The sequence below is a fragment of the Cygnus atratus genome, chromosome 10 (assembly GCF_013377495.2).
Source record: "Cygnus atratus isolate AKBS03 ecotype Queensland, Australia chromosome 10, CAtr_DNAZoo_HiC_assembly, whole genome shotgun sequence".
In the NCBI taxonomy this organism is placed as follows: domain Eukaryota; kingdom Metazoa; phylum Chordata; class Aves; order Anseriformes; family Anatidae; genus Cygnus; species Cygnus atratus.
The window spans coordinates 2333397-2347291 of NC_066371.1; the positions used below are offsets into that span (position 1 = coordinate 2333397).

General features: G+C 42.6%; 1 protein-coding gene across 3 annotated transcripts; it reads right to left on the reverse strand.

Annotated features, from left to right (window-relative positions):
- Positions 1-4098: 4098 nt before the first annotated feature.
- Positions 4099-10423, reverse strand: TRNT1 (tRNA nucleotidyl transferase 1). 3 transcript variants are annotated; one of them, XM_035546933.1, is made up of 8 exons: positions 10227-10423; positions 9737-9852; positions 8990-9183; positions 8259-8397; positions 7883-8009; positions 6969-7162; positions 6534-6784; positions 4099-5872 (listed from the first exon to the last, which is right to left on the reverse strand). In XM_035546933.1, exons 2-8 carry the CDS (start codon positions 9795-9797, stop codon positions 5627-5629), a joined length of 1212 nt encoding a protein of 403 aa, XP_035402826.1. In that variant the 5' UTR covers positions 9798-9852; positions 10227-10423; the 3' UTR covers positions 4099-5626. The 3 variants fall into 3 exon arrangements, with proteins under 3 accessions (XP_035402826.1, XP_035402827.1, XP_035402825.1); XM_035546934.1 differs by lacking the exon at positions 10227-10423 and adding an exon at positions 10119-10150; XM_035546932.2 differs by lacking the exon at positions 10227-10423 and having other exon boundaries at positions 9737-10009.
- Positions 10424-13895: the final 3472 nt, after the last annotated feature.

Sequence of the window (13895 nt, forward strand, 5' to 3'; positions counted from 1 at the left end):
TGCTGGAGTAAACATTCCTTCATTCTTACGTGCTCTTATAAATTAGTGTGACCAACCAGACTTAGTTCCCATCTTTCATATTACCCCTTATTGCTTTGGAAAAAGGTCCTTGACCCCGCACCCTTATTAAAGGAGCAGATGCTCTCCTTCTAAGTACCCTTACAAATAATGTGTTCAGTAAATGAGGTTCTGCTTCAAAGAATGTCCAGCCTCAACAGGCAAAGAACAGACAAGACACAGAACAGCATGAAGACAAAACATAGGTTGTTATTCCAATTAATAACTGAAATGAGCCATTAGGACATTTACCTCAAACTCTTCTGTCTCATCTGTGCACTTATTTTAATCTGCCTGAGCAATTCCTAGATAACACTGCTAGTGCGGGACTTTTTGTACTGCAAGAGTGTCCTGCTCTTAATAAAGCTCTGCAGCATGCCCCGGACCTTTCCTTCCCCTGTATTTTCAAATCTTGGTGTCTTACGAGAGCTTTGCATGGCTGCGTGATGACCCCCCCCCCAAATGTGCAGGTAGTACGAACTCGGGATGGGTGCCACGCTATTGGGAAAGCCCCACAGTTTTTCTAAGTGTTATACAGAATCACACGGAGTGTGTGACAAAAGCACAAGGATTACGATGGGGATTGCCGTGCTGCTTCTTCACAAAGCTACTAGCGCATGCCCTGGAGCGTGCTTCCTGGCCTCGTATTTCTTTTGGTACGTTTTTATCTGAAGGTACAATGACTAAATGAGGCTATAGGATTGTAGTTTAGGCTATATGCAGGTAGTGGAGCATGCTGAATTGAATTTCAGACTCTTTGGGAGCTATTGTCTTACCAAGTTATAAAGAAATTACCTAAAATGTCAAAGCTTTAAATCCTTGTCCCCTTGCACAGCCTGGTAATGAAGGATGCTGTTAGTCTTGCTAGCACAACGCTCTGTTAATGGAACATAATCTGCACTGTCCCGTCGGAGCTGGGAGAAGCTTTTTAAGGGAGGAAAAGGAATGATTACACTACAGCCGGTCCTGCTCCACAATATTCCGCTAGATTTGTTGATTTATTGAGGCTTGTAAGAAAGGTTACCCACCTGAACGAGAGCCCTTACAGAAGACTGGATACCTAACGATGTTACCCCTGATTTTACTGGCTCCATAGAGAAATTATAACGGGTCTGATATGGGAGTGTGCTCTATGGCTTCCTTAATCTTAGAGTGCTCTTCTAGAGAAGGCAAATGTGACTTTTAGAGTGCTGAGAGGCCACACTAATTGAAAAGATTCATCAGTGTCCAAGTATTGTGGCACTTGTCTGCATTCAGACACAGTTTATGTTTTCCTCGCTGTACACATTTTTTTCTCTGCCCACTGGTACCTCTGCTTCTAGTATATGGGAACAAATGGGTTGGTATTGCCATCAAAAAACTATTTGAGTCCTAATCCCTCGAGATTCCCATTTAAGTTAATGAGCCATTTGTGTCTGTACCATATGGGGAAGTAAAATAAGGATAATAATCCTGCTTTTATGCTCAGCTAGATGAATTCCCATGTACAACGCTTATTTATTGTGCAAGCTGTAGATACAGGCATCGCTCTTTCCCCAAGCTGAACTGAAACAAGGTCTGGGGGGGTGCTGAGGCATAAACTTAACAGACCATGGCACAGTTCATAACTGTTTAGGAAGCACAGTTCCCAGAAGCGAATGTGTGCTGGAGATTTCTTTGTGAATCTACTCCACCATGTTACTGCGTTTGGAAACCCTGCGCAGTGCCTGGCGCACTCCAGCCACGCCACCGGGGGTGACTTCAGGGGCTGTGCCTGGTTTGTGGGGGTGTGGGGACAGGGCTACAGCCCTGCACACACCTGCAGAAAATGTTCTTTCTACAGGTGCAGGGAAACTGAGGCAAGGGCACAGAGAACAGATTACTTCAGGCTGGTGACTAGACACTAGTGGGGTTCTTCAGGACGCTATTTCGGGGCCAGTTCTCTTCAATGGTAAATGATCTGCATGCAGGACTCAAAAGTATAGTATATTAGGAAGTGCTGTCAACGGCATCTTGACTACAAATCAGGAGGGTACCCTGGCAGCAAGGAGGGCCGGCTGTGACCTGGGGTGCCTCAGGCCCATCTCTGCTGGCAGGTTGAGGGAACGGATTGCCTACAGTGCAGCCACCATGTGCTGCACAGGCCGGGCCTCCACAGGAGGCGGCCTGTGGTGGCCGCCTCCTCACGGCCTCTATACATGTGTCAATGTATACAGCAGACATATATATAGCTATGTGCACATAGATGTAGCTGTATATGCACTGGAAAGGCCAGTGTGGCAGTGCCTGGGGGAGTGTGGCAGTGCCTGGGGGAGCTGCTCCAGACGCTGCCCTCTGGCGCAGCTGACATTCCTCTGAAGGGTTTGCTGAGCTGCTGTGCCTCCCACCAGGTGGTCATGGAGTATTTGTGGTTATTTTCCACCTCCTATCTTTCCTTCAGGCCTTGGGTTCATGGGCTCTGCAGGGAGAATCAGCCATGCCCTTTCCTCTAAAAATTCATTCAAGCCAGTCTGGCCTTTCAATCATTTTTACAGATCATTACATTTTGAGAGAATGGTAAAAACGTTCATCAATCCTCAGAAACCATCTGTGAGGGAAGCCAGTTTGGATTATTTACCATTTTGCCCTTTACACAAGGTTTCCCCCAGGGCAGCGATGAACTTGGGCAGGGGAGGCACCTGTGGCTCCCTCAAACACATGGGCTCTGGGCTGCAAGGATGTTTTGGTCTGTGCACTCCTGTCCTGCTGCTCCAGACTCCAATTTGAACGAAAATTAGCTTCACACACAGGAAAAAGAGAGTTTATTTCATTATTCTTTGCAAACTGTTGAGATATGTCCCCCTGAGGACAAGAGGGTATATGGGAAATGTTAATCTTTTGCTCTTTTTTTTTTTTCCCCAGATGAAAAAAAAAAAGAAAAAACACCAACCAAACTGAAATAGATTGATTTACATCAATACTGGCAGCTGATTTTTAAAAGGGACATCACAGTGGGGAGCAGCGGACAGCTACCAACCAGCAAATCCCCATGTGTTTCTGATATGTAACTTCTAATTAAAACCCATTATTGTGCACATTGTTTAACCAGTCAGGTAATCCTTTGGAGAAGGGTATTTTACTTGACCACCTATGTTTAAATGCTTCATCTCTTATGTCCCAATTTGATATTTAAATATTTTGTACTCTATAAAAAAAGTGTTTATTCAAACATTTTCCAGAACTCAACCTCGTACTGCTTGTTTAAAATATGCCATTGTTTTGATTGAATGCAGTTTCCTTTTTACTAGGATTTAATGTCTTTGAAATGTAATAAAACAGAGATGCTGGAAAAACCAAATGGAAAGAAGTATAACAAGACTTTTAAACGAGCTATTTGAGCACATGTGCTAACTACGCTGAATTCAGAGCAGGACTATTTAATTATGATGCTTTCAGAACAATCTGTTTGTGCCTTTTTCAACAGGCACCGGAGATCATAAAGCTTTCAAGTTTCTGTCCTTAAATATCAGAAAAATCCTACCTCCAAGTGGGGTTTGACCCGGACAATTGTGTGTAACATAAAGCGTACTTGCTAACATTTTAGCATCTCCACAGAAGTTGCCTTAAAGGATGTAGTTTTGTCAAGTGTTCTTTAAAAGAGAATAGACTACTAAAGCACTAAATTTTATTACTTGTCTCCCTCCCAAGATTTTAGTAGTTCAATAAATTGCACAAGGACGCTTCAATTTAATTACATAATTAAATCAAACACCATCGTGTTATCAGGTTTGCCTTATTAACAGAGAAAAACAGCACATTTTTCCCTCCCTTGCTGCCTCCCTGAAGTTCTTAAGTACCTTCAGAATAATTTAAAGTAACTGATTTCCTAGGGAAAAAAAAAGCAGCTGGTAACTTGTCTATATTAAAACATAAAATGCTGGGTACTGTGCCACTGCTCTGATGTTACTGCCATCTAGTGTTACAAAATGGTATCTGAGGAAAAGGAAACGACTTTATTATAGTAACCATCGTTTTGTAAGAAAATTTAAACCCAGTAATAAAATGTATATACACAAGAGATGCTTTCATTTAGAACAATTTTTTATTTTTAAAAGTACACCAAAAAAAGCCAGGGATGTTAGTACATGTTCGTTATGACCAGCCATGAACAAATCAGTTTCAAAAGTCTATCTTCCACAGCATTATTTCATGGCTACTGTTCAAACAGACTATGAACTGTTCATCAAGTCCAGTATGAGTTATTAGGTACTACATGAACACAGCTCTCTCCTCTTTTAGGCTTCCTTCTCCCCTAACATCCCATCAGCTTTAACTTATAGTCAAAACCCCTTATTTCTCATATTTTCCAAAATGCTATTGATATATTTATTAATGTTGAAGGGACAAAATATTTAAATTTCCTTTTGAACTGAATTCAGAGTGCATTTTTAATGTGGATCTGCACAGACAGAAGATACGTATGGACAATTAACACAGAAGCAACACAGCTGTTGCACGTACCCTGGGAAGATCCTGTTGTGATAGTAGCAGGGATGGTAAAGATTTCTTTCCAAAATAATCCTACTGATTTAAACAGAATGTCTGCAAATGAGAGAGGAGGTGAACGCCTCTGGGTGTAACTGCTGTGAGCTACAGAAAAAGATGTGAGAATTACTGAATACAAACTGGTAATTTATTGTCAGTAGTTTGAAGGCAACAGATACATGACTTAGGCAAGATTCACTTTGTTTAGGCACACTAACATCACCACCCTAATTCCACTTAAGTAACTGGAGAAGAAAAAGGAAGAAAAGGAAGAGTCAACTACTGGACATGAGGAGAAAAAAGACAAGTTGGGAAGCTGATCTCCCCTCCCTTCTCCAATTTCCATTGATGATACATTTCATTTACACAGTTGAGAACTGCAGAACCCTTCGCCAGTTCTCTATGGACTTAACTCCTCACAGCAAGAAGTAAGTTACCAAAAAACTACTGAAGAGAGAAAGAAGTTCATGATACTGACACAATTAAGTCACCCTTTTAATCTAAAATTGTTTCTGAAATTATGGATATTTTTTTTTATTTATTATTATTTTTTAAAGAAAAGAGACTTCTTTTACATGGTAAGACTGTGACTGTTTGGGAAGTGGTGAAGTGGGTATTTCAATTTTATATCTAGTTTTAACTACAAAAAGATTTATATCTCGTTCTTTCCTCACACTTTGTCCCTCTTCTAAGCACTAAAAACCATTAAGATGATTTTATCTACAGGATAGAAGTATCTTCTTTTTGAGATGTAGCAAAGTTGGAATGAGAAAAGTCTGTCATCTATACATTCCCCAAATCAAGATAAAGTAGTAAATATCTATCATAATATACAACAAAAAGAGGTAGTTTGTGGAACTTGCCAAATAAGATTTTACATCACTACAAAATTAAACCTCTGTTTGCAGAAAATACATATTAATAAACAGGAGAACAGTGCTGTCTGTGAAGATCTTAAATATGCAGAATACCGTATTGGTTGCTAGTACATTGACAAAGTAGTTACTGGTATCTCAATTCTACTTGGAACATGGCGCAAATAGTTCTTTATTATTATTCAATTTTACTATTTCTTCAGGCAACTTAACAGTTCTTCTTTATCCATGTGGTATCCACTCTTCTTCCACTCCTCCCGTAACTGCTGTAATGCTGTTCCGATTTCTTTCCCAGAAGACACACCCATTTTTCTTAAATCGTGGCCGCTAACGGGAAAAGAAGGAACAGTCCACTGCTGCAATTCTTTTAGAAGATGTTCTTCTCCTTGGTACTTCAGAAGCTCCAGTATCTTGGAATTTGTATTAGCTTCCCTAGACTAAAGAAAGAAAAAAAGAGGATTTGCTATGAAACATTATGAACAGCTCAAACTGTGCTCCACATCACGTCACTCCCATGACATATTATGAGCAACATCTGCACAACAAGTTGGAACTATGGAAGTGAGGATCTTGTGTCTTGCAAGTTTTAAAGCTCAGTCCAAGCTCAGAGGCTCTGGGAGATCCTTGGAGACTTCCTGAATTCCAGGTAAGAGCTTTATCCACTATCTTCTACCTACACCTAGAGAGGGACCACTACATCTCCTGTGAGAGGCAGGCCTCACTGCGGAGACTGACATCTCTCACCTTAGGCCTCAGGTAATGCAACAGAAGTGCAGAACTTCACCTGAAAATTACTGAACTTCGCTACTGAAGAATATCACAAGATGCCTACTTAACAGTACTCTTCACGAAAAATAAATACCAATGGTCCAGGAACTACACCAGCTCTCAAAACCCAATTCAGCCAAATTTTTTTTTTTCAAAACAATCTCTGGAAAATTAATTTAGAATCTTAGTCTTCTGGATGAGAAAGGGGAAGAAAAAGAACCCTTCACAGCCCTTTCCTTCCTCTAGGCACTGCCATCTTTGCTGCTCTGTAGAACAGGCAATTCAAATTTACTGTGAAGAACAAAGTACAGCAATGTGAAATACACTTACATCCATGATGAAGTCTTGATATGGTCTAAGAGGTTCAGGACCCACTGCTTTGGTTAACTCCTGCCGGTGTTTCACTAAAAAGAGGCCAAGGTTTTTCTCTTCTTTTGAGATTTTCAGCCTCAAATCAAGGTTTGTGACATCATCCTTCACCTTGAACAATGATGTCAGAACAGTCATGGGTTTCGGACACAAATTTTGAATATTTTTAGTGACTCTGTCAAGTTCCTCTAAACTTCCATTAAGTGGTAGTCCTAAAGGGATACAGACAAAAATGTGCAGGAAAGAGTGTTAATAAAAAAGGAAAAAAAAAAAAGCAGAAAAAAAAGTTTAATTTATTTCTGGTTAAAAGCAAACAAGTTTTATCTCAGTTTGCCATGCTACAGTTCCTTTGGATTTCCTACTCCTCTATCACTTACAACCTTCATTTCACTTTACCTATATATTGGGCAACATCCAGCTCATACAGAAGTCGAACCAAATGGTTTACATGGCTTCCAAGAAGAATTTTTTTCAGTTCCACCCAAATCCTTTCTCCTGATATTCCAGCCAAACCTTTGGCATTTTCTTTAATTGCTTCCAGTGTAGTAGGTTCATGATCATCAGGTTTTTCTGCGATTCTTCCATAAAACCTGCCAAATAAAACTTCTGTATGTTACGACTGAGAACAAATAGTCTATTTGTTACTGCTATTCAGAGAATTAATATCACAACAGTGTAAAGTGTACTTTAATATACCAGAGGACACTTTAAAAAATATGACAACCAACTCTTTTTACATCACTGATATCTTTTTACAATATTTTTCTACCATGAATGTTAAAGCTCTTCACTGCTCTTTTACAAGTCATTTTACCAAGCAGTACTAAAAGAGAAAACTGAAGAGACACTACACGACTCGAAGAAGTTCACTGTCAAAGAAAAAGGTGCAACATAAGTTAAAAGGTAAATTGCATTGTCCAAAGCAGATAAAATCAATCCTGATCAGACCAACCTTCCTCCCCCTTCCCGAACTCGAAGAAAGGTTCACGGCAAGTAATTTTAGTTCTGCTGATTACATGTAGAAAATTGGACTGCATTCAATCAATAAGCTTATTGTTTCTTTTTAAATTATGTTTATTATATTTCAAACAGAATTGTTGAAAAGCCTTATTTTGTCAGACAGATTCTTCACTTGTATGGAGAAAACAGAAGGCAAAACACGTAATTGGTTCTCTTATCATTTTTTTGAGGAAAAAATATTGTTTCAATTTTGATTCTGAACTTCTTCTATGAACCTACTTTTCTACAACCAGTCATCAGAAGTACTTCTTTAGTTCATTTCCTTATCTAGAAAAGGCAAAACCAAATACCTGAAATATCTTAGGATTCGTAGATAATCTTCTTGTATTCTTGCACTTGCCTTTCCTACGAATCTAATTTTCTTGTTTTTTAAGTCTTCATATCCATTAAAAAAATCATACAGCATCCCATCCAAACCTAGAAGATGAAGAAAGTAAGAATAGAAATTTACAAACATGGCTGGCATAATTAAACACTCTCATTTGAAAATGCAGAAGATTAAGTTGTATGATTTGATGTGGGTTGTCATGTTATCTCTCATATTTGTACAGACTTTTTGGCTGACGGTGGTATAACTGAACAAAATGGAAACAGACTGAGAGAATTTACTGGCCTAATTTGAAAAAGAGTGTTTTATCTAGATATTTGCCTTTGAAATAATTTTACCTAAAAACATGGAATTGACAGTCAGATCCCTCCTTTCAGCATCCTTTTCCCAGTCGGTGGTGAATTCTACCTCTGCGTGTCGTCCATCGGTGACAACATCTATTCTAAGAGTAGTAATTTCAAAATTCTGTTCATGGAGCTGAAAATCCCACAGATACTGTTATTTCAACACAATCATGAATATAAATGTAACAAACACACATTTTTAAGCCCCATGTTGGTTTGCACATGTCCAGCTTGAATACTAACTGTACACAAACACATACCATGTTTCCACACAGAGCAGACAATCAAAAATATGAACACTTGAAAATAATCCTTGCGTTATTAATTTTCTAGATAGTCTGCAGAAATCTAGACAGTCTGAAGAAGATGGAATAAGAAGCAGAGGAATGAGCACGGTAGAGAAAGCAAGACTTGGGAGGTCAGGAGCAGGAACAGAAAACCCTACAATCAACTTCCCTACTCTACATGAACAGGGCAGCTTTCCTAGTGATGACACAGCAGCATCAATGGGTTATGCAGAGATAATATGCATTAAAATGTTGTAATTCATTGAATTGTTCAAAGAGAAAGTAACCAAAAAGCACTCCATACTTTATAGGGTCTCAAACTCTTAGTGTGACACTTCGACACAGCATGAGCATGCTACCAGTTTACTATTGGATGCGCTGCATATTAACTGATACATGAAGCAGTCACAGAAGATCCAAGTCAGATCATAAACCAACCCTGGCAGTAATGGTTCCATGTTTTTCTCCTTTGTTATTGATCAGACGAACACCAGCAGACGTGAACATTTCCTTCATCTCTGCTGGTGTAGCTGTAGTGGCAAAATCTATGTCTTGTGGTGTCATTCCGCTCAGCAAATCCCTCACAGCACCTCCTGCTATTCTCAGCTCATAGTTCTTCTTCTCGAACAATTCTGGAAAGGAAAGGAAAGCCATAAAGCACACCATAAGATAAAAAATACAGCACATGCGCAGCCATAACCTACTTGCCACAGACTTAATTCACAGAGGTGGAGATACATATTCGAATATGCATTATTAAGTATGTATGTACCAGTTTTTTTTCAAAATGCACTAACTGGGTACACAGCTGAGCACCCACATGTATTTTTCCAGTCGTTTCTGATACACCTTTCCGGTGCATTTCCGCCAAGCTGCACATTAGTGGGCTGCAGCACGATGCTGGGGGGGGGGGGGGGGGGGGTCCGGGCTCAGCAACCCGCACGGGGAAAGTCCCCGGTGCTGCCGGCACCCCGAACCTGCACCCCCGCACCCCGGGAAGGCGCCGAGCTCCGCCGTGGCCCCCCCGGTGCCGCTCGGCAGGGCCGCGCAGGCCCCCACAGCTCCCACCGGGGCCCGGCTCCCCGGCCCTTTAGCAGCTCCGGGCCGCATCCAGCCCAGCCCAGCCCAGCCCGCAACCCCCGGCCCGACCCCGCCGCGCCCCGGGGCCGCGCGGCGCTCACCCACCTGCCACGCTGCGGAGCCCCGGCGTGAAGAGCGCCTGGAACTGCGGCGTCTGCAGCCTCATGGCGCCCGCCGCGCCCTGCCGCCACCGCCGCGGCGGGAGCAGCCGCAGCCGGGCCCTGCAGGGCAGAAGCAGCCGCTCAGCCCACATCGGGGGCGCCGCCGCCCCCAGCACGGCCACAGCCGCCGCCCTCCCCTCGCCCCCCGCAGGCCCGCGGCCCTCACAGCTGGGCCGGCGGCGCTAGGCCCGGCGGCCGGGAGCGGCCTGGCTCCGCCGGGAGCTCAGCGCCGCCGCCCGGCCCCGCCGGGTACCGAGGGCAGGGAGCGGCCCCCAGTCCGCCCGGCCCCACCGCGGTGCCCCGGCCGCAGCCCGAGGCCCGGTTACCGCCTGCTGCTGCTGCTGGGGTTCCTCGCCGCCGGCCTGCGAGCCCCTGCAGGATGAGCGCGGTAGAAACAAGCCCACACGCGTCCTTGCAAAGCACTGAATTCACACCTTAGGTCAGGCTCCGTGTAGGAGGCTTCCTAAGAAGGTGCCGCCTCGCTTATTCTGTAATAAAATAAGAAGTAGCTTCTGAGACGAACACAACCACCGCTACGTTTGACACGTGCAGGGCGGCAGGCTGCCTCCGCCAGGGTGGGCAGATGGAGCCTGTGCTTTGCGGCTTTCTGCTTTCCTCTGAAATAACAGCACTGGTGGGGTGTCCTGGGCAGAGCTCGTCTGAGCTGGCATGGGGAGCACAGGTTGCGTGAGTCCCAGGATGGGAAGGACTTCGTACATTTTACTGCCGTGGCATAACACTGTGAAGCTTTCAGGGGCCCACCAACATGCCTTGTCCATCAGCCACAGTCAGCTGCGGGGGATACTAGTGCTCGTTCATCCTGTGTTTGGGAGCGCAGTGAAGAACGTGCTTCCACTGAGCAATGGGGCACCGATGTTCAGGCCTCTGGCAAATGGCTGCTCTCCTGGGGACAGCAGGGCTGGTCATGCTGATCTCATAGCTACGGCTGCGTACGGCCCTTGAATGCATGGGAATGCTGGTGAATGTTTGTCCTGCCAAGAAATAAAGCACGAAAAAAGGGAATTAGAAAAGAAACAGTACAAAACAGAAGAGATTTACCATGGCTTCATTTCAGCTTAGAGAAGTGTTATTAAGGGGGACAAAAATAAATGTTATTTTGATAATGATGCAGCCACGACCAAAGAAATGGGTTAATTGCTCACACAGGGTTTATAGCCAATGTACCAGTTGTGAGATCACTTCAGCAATCACCGAAACAGCGTTAAGCTTGGTGGCTGCTGAACTGTTTCCAGTAGCAGCTCCTGGATTGATCTACATCTTTAATGTGTAGAAATGTATGGACAAGATGAGAGTCCTGGGGATTTGGCACAGCTCTGGGTGTCTGTCGTTCCTTGTCCACCAGTGCCATTTCACTGCTTGGCCGAGTGCACCTCCCCAGGGCAGGGCAGAGCAGCAGCTCTCCTCGCTCCTCTGGCCCTACTCCTGCCCCAGAGGCAGCTCGTGGAGCCTGAGGGATTTGAGGGAGTGGAGCCTGGAGGAGCTCCCCCAAATACTAGTTAAATTGGGAACTTGGTTCACTTTGAAGTTTCAAGCCTGAATAAATCTCTGTCTCAGCAAAGAGTGCTACAGGTTTGTACCTGAAAAGAGACGTTACACAGATCTGTCCAGCCTTTCAAGTACCTAACAGATCAGCACCTCACTGTAGAAATGCGAATGCTTGTGAGCATGAAAGGTTTTTTTCAGAATGACCTATTCCAAAAAACATCTCAGGTTTACAATAACATAGGTCCATGTAAGAAGGTAAAAACATAACCTTTTTTTACTCTTTTTTGTGACTACCACTTTTATTGAATATCCTGCCTCACCTTTAGAAATGATCTTTCTGCTGAAACATTGTGCTGTAGGTGTTAGAGCTCTCTACACAAAAATTAGCTGTTTACTCAGGGAGATACAGATGTAGAAAATAGGGTGCCTAACTTAATCTCTGTGCCTCATGGTAGGATTCGATTATGACGTTCATTTCCAGCTGATGTTTGTCTAAAGATGTCCAGCGATAGAGTTTCTTTCCTATTCCATTGCCTCCCTAGCCTCAGCATTGAAAACGTTCTCTAATATCTAACCTGAATTTTACCTGTCATCATCTTGTGCTTCTAGTCACAGCCCAATGGACTTAGAAAATGTGTGAAAGCCTTAACATGAGTTCTAAGATCGCACTTCTGCATATGCCGTCCCTCAACTTGGTTTGAGGAGTTTCCACTCTGGTGGTTCTTAGGCTTTTCCTTCGCTGTGTGCTAACCTCTCATCATTTGCTCCATGTCTTTCTTAAGTGCAATATGTGAACTGGACACAGTGCATGTGACTGGAGGCTTTATCAGCGCTGTGCAGGGCGGAAAGATTACTTCCTTGTGTCTTGCAGAGGATGCCAGCTTTCAGCTGGCCTGGGGTACCTTTTTCACAAGTGCACGACGTTATTTACTCCTGTGCAGTTCATGGCCCGCCAGAACCCCAGGTCCTTTTCGGCAGAACAGATACCTAACCAGTTAGTAATTGATTATTAATAACTTGTAATTTGCAGTTTGTAGTGCCTAAATGAGAGCTTGTCCATACAGAATTGCGCCCAATTTTCACCAACTTGTTACGAACTTGAATAATTCTTACCCTATCTGCCAAAGCACTCTCCTATCCCAGCTTGCCACCTTCACATCTAGTTTGTTTGCAGGCCAGGTTTCTAATGAAAAATAAATCATTAGCCTTCTCACCCTTCCTATAAGTTGGTTACAAATAGCCGCACTTTCTGTAGGGTTTTCTCTAGGCCCCATGGATGGTTTCCACTGCTTGTCCTGGTTGGGAGCCTGTGTTATCCAAACCACAGAGATCACAGCTCTCAGCATGTGTTTAGAAAGCTGGTCTTGCTCTATATTGGTAACTTCTCAAAATACCACTGGTTTCCACATGGCAGGATCATTGGACAAGATGATGCACAGTCTTCTGACAACATCAGGATTTGATTTTCTAGGGGGAAGAACAACTTGGGATGTTGGCACTGGTCAGTTGGTAGTTGTCTGTAGGGCAGTCTATGTTTAAACATTCTGGCTCTTGCGAAGTTATTGGAGAACTATCAGATTATGGTATATAACTGTCAATAAATAAAGTAAAACTGTGTGCTAGAACAGAGCCTTCCACCCTGTGGTTAAATCTGTAGTTCCCTTTTTCAATGCATGCTTGTCTAACTTATCATCTGCTATCATTTCTGAAGTACCTATCGCATTTGTACTTAAAAGACAGCAGTTATAAAAGAAACCCACAGGGAGATGACCCAGAGGACGTTTGAACAAACAGAGCAGGCTCTTCACGGAACTTTTGAGACTCCACAGGTAACCTTCTGGGATATGCGTTGTAGATTTTTTTTTTTCCTTGTTGTGCTTTGTTTGAAGACTGAAAAGGTCCCACTTTGAAAAGCCATTTTTGCATTATACTGGGAAATCCATCTGGAATCTGCAATCTGCTTCTGACCAGTTGCCTCTGAGATGGTGGAACATATGTCAGCTAAAAGAAAATCATTACCTTTTAGAGGCTATTTTCTATGGTTTAGATTTATACTGCACTTTAAGAAGGAATAAATTCCCCTTCATGAAGGGAATGTATCTTTTACCTTCTGCTTATTACTTTTTACTGTATATAACCAAAACATAATATAATCAAGGCTTTTATTCATCCTGGGAAGTTATTATAGCAATTTTTTTGTGAGGAGCATAATCCTGTTGTACATTTCTTGTTAACTTCTTTACTTAAATTACTTATTTTGATTTTATTTTCAGTAATTTACCACATGAAACACCCAGGTTATCACATTTTGTGGGATGCTCATTTACTCAGCTCACACAGCTATGGAAATACCTCTTCCAAAAGCTAAATTTCAATGTTAGGCTGATAGCAAGAAAAAGAAAAGTAACATTTTTGAAAATAAGGTAGCGAAAAGTAAAGTGACAAGAAAAACAAGAATAATTATTAAAATCCAGTCTATATTACAGTAATATTTTATACCAAATTACAAATTAGCAACTGTTTGGCAGGAAATGTTAGATCTGTGTCTAATAATCATATGCTTTTAGACAGCTAAAGTACTTCTGAATCAGAAGTTG